We start from the raw sequence: 10000 nt of genomic DNA on the forward strand, positions 1-10000 counted from the left end.
TGGACGAATTCCAGAAACTACCGATACAATTTGGGCTAGTTTTGAAAGCTAAAAACTTCAATCGATGCTGTATTTTGCTGGTAGGATTGGGTGGCCCGACACATATAAAAAAATCTATGAAATGACAATCGGGTGTCTTCCCTTCTCATGGAATGGCAGAATTACCCAGAATTCTTTTGGGCATGAAGGAGGCAACTTGAGAAGCACGAGACTGGCCCTCATCAAATGGCTGAAGCGCGGCCGGAGTAAAAAGTGAGAAGACGATTTCTAGCCAGATACTAAGCAGTAACCCTGGTGTGTCCAGTTAACGTAGACTTTTGATTTTTGAGCAAATTTTTGTCATAGAAAATTGGCGACAAAGTTATGCTTTTTTCCGCCGTGATCTTCGTGTCAAAGGAACGGTATGATTTTTAAATAAGAGAATAACCAGATTTATATTTGCGGATTACCTGTTCTCTTACTACTAAAGTCAAACTCTACATCTCTATGCAATAAGCGCATTCAAAATCTCCTCATATTACTTTATAAAAATATGTTTCTTGTCTTTTTTTCTTTTTTAAAGGGTTTTACTGCTGACATGAAAAGTACGTTTTCTCTCCCGTCCCGTCCCGTCCCGTCCCGTTCTGTCCCTCAATAAACCTAAATCAACCATTTATGTTTCTTAGGACATTTTTCTTAAGTATCAGCTAAGTTGCGGAATGCGCTACCTGATTTTACCTGTACCAATGAGTGTACTGGTTTCAAAAGAGAATCCAAGGCCGCATTTTATAAACTATAGAAACCATTATTATCTTGCATTTATACTCCGCATCATCTTCAACTCCAGGGCCCGGTTGTTCAAAAGCCGATTAACTGTAATCCCAGATTAAAAATTAACCGAGGATTTTATTTCTCTACTCCCAAATGCTGTTCAACACTGATATTCGGCAAAACTTTACATTAGAAGAAGTCAATCTTGAAAAACAAAAATAAGCAAACGAAACTTTCACCAAAAAGTCAAAAACTTGAAACAAACGTTTACGCTAATCCTGGATTAAGTTAATCGCGTTTCGAACCATCGGGCCCAGGTGGGAACTCGAAAAAATTTCGATTTGCACCCACGACCCGCCGTGACCCAATACGGATGCTCTAACCACTAAGCTACTGGAGACTTTGTGGTGAGCGAGGGTGAAATGTGGGTATAGACTACGAAGTCACACAGTCTAATAGTCATAGTCTATACCCTCATTTCAACGTTGCTCCCACTGCCCCCTCCCCCCCCCCCCCCACTTTGTTCCAACGGTGTTGTTTGTTCCTAGACCTCACACTTCTGTAATCTGTACCAGAACATCCCCCCTCCCTCCCCCATTTTCAAACGTACTCCGTGACAGCCGGGACCCCTGAAACCTCCCCCTCCCTTTCTCGTCACGCGATCTCGTGACCAGCAATGTATCTCGGAATCGAGTAGCCTGGCCTCCAAATATTAATTTGAGACAGAGTTCTACGCGTGTTCGACGCTCAGAGGAAAACAAACGTTCGCAACCTTCATTGTTGGTAAACCTTAGTCCACTGTCAGCTATTTCTTTTAAAATTAATTTTCATAAAATCTGGCTTGTTGTTTTGCGAGAGAAGTGAACTCAAGAGCTACGATTTCTTCCAGGAGAAAATATCGATGTCGTGACACTGTTCTGCCAGGATGCCTATTTTATCAGGTTTGCTGCCGTTCAAGTTAAAATCTAAGCGATTTGTTTGTTGTATTTCTCGCTTAATGACATAAAATAGTAACCTGGATTGATTAATCGTGGAATAATGCGACATGTTTTCATAATCCTATTCTTCATCGAGCAAAAACACAGAGGCATGCAAATATTCGGCATGACATATTGGTAGAGTATTTTTTAAGCTTCAGTCTGAAGTAAAAGTGCTTTGTTTAAAACTAAGATGCATTGACCGTTTGCCACTGATAATTTTGACGATTTTCTGACTTTGTCGCTGTTCCAAATGTTATCCTTTTCGAAAATTAATGAAGGTCTGTCAGAGTTCAGGACCTCTATTGTTTTCCAGATGTAAATTCTTCACATATTTCATCTCTGAAATCAACACATTTTTCGACTCGTCATAAGAAACTGTTTTCGACAATAATCTTTGTTAATTTTAATAACTGGCTAGGTCATTTCGCCTTTAATATCAATATTTTATTCTTAATTCAATCCGAGCTTATGGGAAACCGAAATCATGGAGCAAGGAATTGCAGAATACCCAGTAATTTTCTAAACAAACAATTAATTGCAAACGTGTAGCGATGTTCTATCAAGAATCAGTTGGAATGCACGTTTAAATAAAGGTTGCTAAAATGATAAAAGTAAACAAAAACTCGATGTGATGTGTAGCAAAACTGTGCAAAGAAGCATGTTGAAAAACCATGAATTCGATTGTTATGTTTTGTGTTTAATACGCGTAAGTGCTGGAGCACTATAATCAGAGTGTATCAGTAAACTGGAGTCAACATATTAACGCAAATCAAGTCAAATGTTGGTTTTTGAGAGGGGAAATTCAGGCTCCTTGCAATGATATAATGAATTTTTGGGTTTGGTTGAAACCTGTCATGTCTTAGCAAACTAATCTAAATGATCGAGGATGGAATAATAATATAGAACCGGACCAGACAGGAAATAAAAATTGCTTTTGAGGGTTAGAATTTCCAAGGGTTCCGATTTGAGAGAGTTTAATGAAATGTGCAGCAGAATTCCAGGGGAAATGGTTTTTATTCAAGTTAGCAAAGGTTCGAGTTATAAGGACTCTGCAGTAATGCATAAAGATTTTAATAATTATTATAAAACTTCAAAGACATTAAAATATTAATAATTATATTATAAACCACATGCAATACCAGATAATTATTAGCTATCAAAATTTTAGGAATATTGTGAAGCGAAGTTGGTTTCCTACAGTGTATAAATTATCACAAGTTGTTGGCTGTAGCTTTGTTCATTATCATGGGTCAATATATGATCCAAACTTTGCTGGAGACATGTATGTGTAAAGTTGGTTGTCATAGTAGAATGCAATCTACCAGGGAGGTGCCTGTTCAGTAGTTTGGCATTACTAAACCGTGAAGCACCGAAACAAAGCACCATCTACTGTACAATTGTATGACCCCACCAATACTAACCAACAAAGGTTGGATTGGAGATTAAATAACGTTTTAGTCCTAGTTAAAACATTATTGCTCCTAATTAATTGAGATTAAGATTAGGATTCAGATTAAATTAGGAGCAGTTAGTATTCAATGTATGGTGGGTTCGTATATATTGTTTTGGTGATTTGTTTCACTGTTTTGTTATTTAGCAATGTCCCTCATAGTCTGCTGTGTAGTGGCATTTCCTGGTTCTAAATAGGGACATCTTTCACTTCCTGAAGTGATTGCAAACTGTAGAACAAGCAAGCTTGTTAAAGTCCTCCAAAGAAAATTGTAAATTACTCCAGGACCTGGAAAGCCCCAAGGGGAACACAATAAATGTACTTTACCTTTCTACATGTAATTTACTTCTCTTCACAAGTCAACCAAGATCCTTCCCACAACTTTTCTTCATATGGCATTTTGCTTGTCCAAAGCATTATTTTTTCGTCTTTCCTTCTCTTTAATCAGACACAGCTCGTGCAGCACAAATCTTAGATGGCTTTCAACAGAAGCTCAAATCCAGAGGAGACACGGACAATGATGAGGAGCTTGAAAGAATCAAGCAAATGTTGGAAAGTCCTCTGTTTCGACAGCTTCTGGTGATTCAACAGTCTGTTAGAGAACTCAACAACCAATTACAGCATTTGCCACCTGACGCAGTCAAGGACTTTGAATTCTCTCCCACTGGTGAGCTTGTTTTCCCTCGTCAGTCAGCATCAGACGGTGAAGGAGCCGCAGTAACTGTTACAACAGACACCCCTTCTACAGATGGAGTGTTTGAGCAAGAAACCCCAAACTACGAGTCCATGGCAGCTAGGGTTGACCAACCAGATCTTGATTGGTTGGAAACTGAAGGCAGATTGCCTGTCAGTGATTTTCCAGCTGAGGAAGATTATGACCTGCGTGATGACAACAGAGAGCAAATAATTGCGGAGCTCAGAAAATCCCGATTTGGCCATAATGAAGATTTTCAAAAAGGGATTGAAACTCTGTCACAAGGGCGACAGATTGAAACAGTGACGTTGATGAAACCGGAACAAGGAGGATTGGGTTTCAGTGTGGTTGGACTAAAAAGTGAAAATCGTGGAGAATTAGGAATATTTGTACAGGAGATCCAAAGAGGTGGTGTTGCTGGAAGGTATTAATAGAAAGAACTTACATGTGCGTGTCATTTCTAGCACTATTGGGAGAGGGAGGGATGGGGTTAGTCACACCAACAATGCAGTGGTAAAGACTAGTTGGCAAACACGTTGGTTCGTTTCAACAATGCTAAGACTCTTGAATCTGTGATTTTCAATGCGTAGCAAGCAAGTTCGATAGTTTGCTTATCTTTGAGCAGTACTGTACTAATATTAAATTATCATTCTCATTGTTAGTGATGGCCGCCTGCAAGAAAGTGATCAGATCCTTGCAATTGATGGCAAACAGCTTGACAGTGGTGTGTCTCATCAACAAGCCATTGGTGTTTTACAGCAAACCAGTGGTAAAGTTGAACTCATTGTGGCAAGAGGGAGTATCCCTCGTTCACGAAACTTGTCTCGTACGACATCTGGTGCAAGCTCGTTGCTGTCTAGGACACCCTCAAATGTTAGCTCTGTCTCCCATACATCTGTTACTGTACCTGTGAGTTACTAGTAATTAACAGTTTTTTTTAATGGTAAATAAGATTTAAAATTTAGTTATATCTCATCATGTTAAAAGAGGCTCAAAACATGTACATGACTGGAGAATATTGGGAGAAACCAAATTCCCATACATACATGTAGATTTCTCTCCAATATCAAACAGTCTGTATACCGGTATATATGTTGTTTTGCAAGCACTAGGCAAATACTGGCATGTGTAAGCTTCCTTCATGTACTAATTCCAGTGATGGTCAAATAATGCCTTGAGCAGGTATTTCAATTTTAATTTTTATTTTATTTAATACAGTACATAATTATATAATATATATAATTATATTAAGCTTTAACAAGAAAGAAACCCATCAGTATTCTAAACTGATCATTGAGTTGATGACCTTGACATTGTCAACTGGATAATCTTACTTCATCAAGCTACATGTTAACTAGAGGTGTTATGCCAAGCTGTAAAACTGCCTTGACAAGTGGATCATGCACTTTTAACTACACTGTTATGGCTAATAGAACATTTTGGCTGTTCATGCATGATTTAGTGATATTACTGTAGCTTGTACCACAGGGCTTGAAATAAAAATAAAAAATCCAGTCACAATTTTGGAAATTTTAGTCGCAAAGTCTTCGTGCTGTATTGTAACAAAGAAATACAGCTGTATGAAATCACAATACTATACTTGTACATAAAGAAACCACCGAAAATGGAGAGTGATACATGTGACCTTCCACGGGAAAACGTACACTAACGATTGGCCGTTAAACGGCTTAAAGTTAACGGACGGTTGACGGATATTCAACGGTTTTGAAGATTGGTTTAACGTTTTTTACTAACGCTCTAACAAAAAAAAAAGTCATGTAGAGGAAATTGCATTGCTGCAGCTAAATGTGACTGTATTGATTGCAAATTTGAGCCCTGTGCCATCAAAATACAGTACAAAATATAAGAATCTTAAAGAAATTTTGAAATTATCTGATGGTTCAGAAGCCCTAAAATTAATATATCATTGATAAAATAATTATAATACATGTAATGTAAAGCTAATTAATTTTGGGCTCTTTATTTATTATTATGGAAAAAGAACTGATTTGTGTAAAGTTTATTTTGCAAATGTGGAAATTTAAAGGCACAAAAGTTAATGTCAAACATGTTAAAGAATACAGAACGATGCAAGAACTTGCACCTTATAGTACCAGGCATTGGCAATAGCCAGTCAGCACAATTTCATGGCTCCTTTTCATTCAGTTTTGCAATGAAGGGCAATGATATTCTTAGGGTATCCATCAAACGTTAATCACATGACCTCTAGACTATCAAACAATCATTACTAAGGTAGAACATTTGATTCAAACTATTACAGATCTAATATAATTATGATATAATTTTCTTTTAAAAGAATATCATTTTATTAAATACATGTAAGTAAAAATGTTTCTCTTCAAGGCTGGTGATGGGGAGAACTTGCGGCATATTGAAACGGTGGAGCTTCACAATGATGGCTCTGGCCTGGGGTTTGGCATTGTTGGTGGTAGAAGCACTGGTGTGATTGTGAAGACTATCCTCCCTGGTGGAGTGGCCGATAGGGTGGGTACCCTTTTCCTCTGTCTACAAACAAGTTAGCGACAGTCACTGTAAAAGTTTGCTGAATTTTAACTTTTAGAAACAGGATAACAAAATGTGCAGCACCCCTGATAATATGAAATGAAACTTACATGTAGGGAGATGATGGTCACAGTTAAATATGAATATGTACAGTGTAATAGGTATATTGACTGCATGAATGCAAAAATGGCTGCCAACAAATTATTCTTTTGTCTTTGTGTTAATTAGCCTAACTACAATGCTCGACCTTAAATTTTTCGATCGCTTGCCCTGGAACTACTTGAAGTGAAAATTTACTAGTCTTGAGTAAATCTCTGGTAGTCCTTCCTGATTGCAGCATGGCAATATTATTTGCAATATCTTTTTACAATTAAATTGGACTATCTGTTTTCGTGATCGAAATGTTATGAGGAATGCATCGAAACAACATTTACAAGACGTGTATTTTGTTTTCACCTAATGTATTTTTTTTTGACATTGCAAAAACTAATTACAAAGTAGTTACAGGTCCTGTGACTAGTGGTTCTAAGTTTCTACTAGTCCACAAGCATTTTGCACTAGTCCAGGACTAGTGGACTACCACTAATGTTGAGCACTGCTAATTAGCCTGGTTTTACAGCCCAAATTATTTCAATTTTACATGTGTTAAAGAGGCTACAGTAGTTAGGCTAATTAACACAAAGACAAGAGAATAATAATTTGTTGACGGTAATTTTAAATTGCATTCGGTCAATTAAGCAACTCAACCCATTGATCCCTGCAAGTGAGACTTAACACATTTTACTCTGTCTAACACCAGACAATTTTACTTGTCAAGTGGGGCCATGCTAGGGCGTTTGAAGTGTCAATGGGTTAAGCAGTTGCTGTGATAACCTGACCACAATCATGACGCTCTATAGAATTACATGTACTCTTTAATGTGAACAACACGTGATACAAGATCAGAATACATGTAGGTTCTCGGTGTAGGCGTGCAATATCTACGAATACTAGCTAGTAAGCAAGCCTGAAAAAAATGCAAGCTTGAATGCGGGATTGCACTGCACTTGCAATATCAATTAGCCAGCTGAAAGCTCAGGTCCATTGTGAGTATAACTTAAAGTTATATCCCACCAAAGGTGAATGAACTGATTTCAAATAATGAAAGTTCATACAGTACAAATGTACATTATTATTATTATCAAACTAAGTTAATTTTATCCCTCATAATAATGAATAATTTCAGTTCAAGTAAATGAGGAAGAGAGGCAACACCAAGTTAATATGAAGTGGTACAGAATCATTTTTGTGATCCTTAAATACAGCCACGGTTTAAGCTTGTTTCCATAGTAACATGATGTAGCAAGCAAATCGGTTGTAAAAGGCTTCAGTTGTTAATTATTGAAAGAAATAATATTAAATAAATAATATTAAATAAATTAATATTATTGATCTAATTTTAGGATGGACACTTACGAAGTGGTGACCACATCCTTCAAATTGGAGAAGTTAATGTTGGTGGTATGGGCAGTGAACAGGTTGCCCAAGTGCTGCGCAAAGTTGGACAACATGTTAAATTGGTCATTGCTCGGCTTGTTGCAGATGAAACTAATAATGTGGATGCTGCATCAATTGAAGCGGAGGTAGGAGTCATTAACGCAATGTACACCATGTACTGCCCTTTGTAGCTGCAATATGTACATGTAAATGTACAGCTGTAGAACGTTACACCAGCAGCAGAACACTAACAAATTAGAGTATCACCCAACTAGTGGACTAATGCAAATCCTGCATTTTGATTGGCTACACTACTAGAGGACTATTAGTAATAGTCCTGGAGTAGCAAATAAATATCTCTTCAACTTGCATTTGCTAACTTTATTACTGTTTTTTCTGTGCGACTAGTTGGGTGACACTAAAACAATTAGACCCTTCGCCCTCAAGGGCTACAGGTCAATAGCCCATTCGACTTCGCCTCATGGGCTATTGACCCGTAGCCCTTGCAGACTACGGGTCTAATTGTTAAATACAGTCATGTAGTGTAACAGCATACAGTTTGATGTTGATAAGAGTGATTCATCGCAATAGCAACATTTTATTGTACTCCTTATCTTTTAAAAGGTTAATTATGACAATAGTTGCAAGACATTATTGATTTCAAAGATTAGGGATAGTATTGGTCCCTCAGAAATAACTTGAACACTAGAATTTCCAAGGAGCTACATTACAAGTTAAGTTAAATTTTACATGCAATTTGTTTTTGTTTCGTTAGACTGACAGAGATGTTGAAACCTTCGATGTAGAACTTGTAAAGGACAGTAAAGGCCTAGGAATTACTATAGCTGGATATGTGGAGCAGACTTCAGGTCAGTGTTGTTTTAGCACATTTTTAGTGCAAAGGCATGTGACGCACCATGTTTTGCAATAGATAGATGTGGCAGTAATTGCAGGAGCTTAAACCAGGCCTTAAGAGACTAATGCAACTTATAATTAGAGTACATTAATACTTTTGCTATAATTATTTTTTATGGTTACTGACAACAACAATAACAATCGACACCTCCTCAAATACAAAGGGCTTCTTTGTTTTCTTGAAAGAGGGAATGAACAATAATTAATTTTTGCGTTTTGCTTTGTAGCAATAAATGGAAAAATAAGAGAATGGTGGAACTTGATCTGTCAGCTTCTTTGATGTTAAGGAAAATACATGTACATTGTACATGTGTGCATACGATTGGCTCAGCTGTCACACAAAGCTGCACTGTGCATGTACTTTATTCATGCAAATCACTTTATCCCCTATCCTTCACAATACATGTACCTTATTAATAGCACTAGCTGGAAGTATGTCACGCAAATGTTTCATGTCACATGATAAAAATAAATTAATACATTGCACAGGTACTCTCACACAAATAGTTGAATTGTGAATTATGGTCATGGAATGGCCTTGTTTCGTTTCTTTTCCAACATGCAGCGGAATTATATGGCATCTTTGTCAAGAGTGTTGCAGAAGGAAGTGCTGCAGCTGTTGATGGCAGACTGAGAGTAAATGATCAGATCATTGAGGTAAAGCAAACAGGACTCCACTGTTTGCAGTGGACCAAGGCTGCTGCCTAAGAAAACTTTAAAGGGGCCCTCAGAGCTAAACGCTGAGAACTTAGGAGCCCAACATATGAAGTGAAAGGTGTTGCTGTGAAAAATTAAGGCGCCCAGAGCTATTGTTTGGGAGCCCCAGGCTACCGGGCTCCTGTTAGGCAACAGCCTTGAGTGGACTCCTTTTTTCTCTATTTCTAAGAAGAATAATGCTATTAGCCACAATCAAAAATACCATAATACATGTACTCTTTGTTTTCCTCTCCAAAATTTTGCATTAATGGGAGACGGAGTATACTTTTTTACAGTACTTGATTTGAGGATGATTATGATTGTTGAAGCTCTTTCTACATTAATATTGAAAGTAATTTTATTCACCTATACTATTGCACTGTATAATTATTTATTACTTACATGTATGTCTTAGTTTTATTTATTGTAATTGAGTAATTAATAAGGATAGGTAAGTGTCTCTTGTTTAATCTTGAAATGAATCAGCTGCACTGTCATTGATTTTTCGATTTACTT

General features: G+C 37.3%; 1 protein-coding gene across 2 annotated transcripts in view; it reads left to right on the forward strand.

Moving 5' to 3' along the window:
• The first annotated feature begins 1445 nt into the window (after positions 1-1445).
• The window catches only part of LOC137973138 (multiple PDZ domain protein-like), a 43990-nt gene continuing 35435 nt past the window's right edge, over positions 1446-10000 (forward strand). The window contains exons 1-8 of one of the 2 annotated variants that reach the window (XM_068819882.1): positions 1446-1533; positions 1640-1691; positions 3629-4298; positions 4537-4783; positions 6239-6379; positions 7840-8019; positions 8649-8742; positions 9354-9445. In XM_068819882.1, the coding sequence (XP_068675983.1) occupies positions 1676-1691; positions 3629-4298; positions 4537-4783; positions 6239-6379; positions 7840-8019; positions 8649-8742; positions 9354-9445 (1440 nt within the window). In that variant the 5' untranslated portion in view covers positions 1446-1533; positions 1640-1675. Of the gene's footprint in view, positions 1692-3628; positions 4299-4536; positions 4784-6238; positions 6380-7839; positions 8020-8648; positions 8743-9353; positions 9446-10000 lie in introns of both variants that reach the window. The other variant, XM_068819881.1, reaches the window with a different exon arrangement.

Source organism: Montipora foliosa, chromosome 10 (assembly GCF_036669935.1).
Source record: "Montipora foliosa isolate CH-2021 chromosome 10, ASM3666993v2, whole genome shotgun sequence".
NCBI lineage: Eukaryota > Metazoa > Cnidaria > Anthozoa > Scleractinia > Acroporidae > Montipora > Montipora foliosa.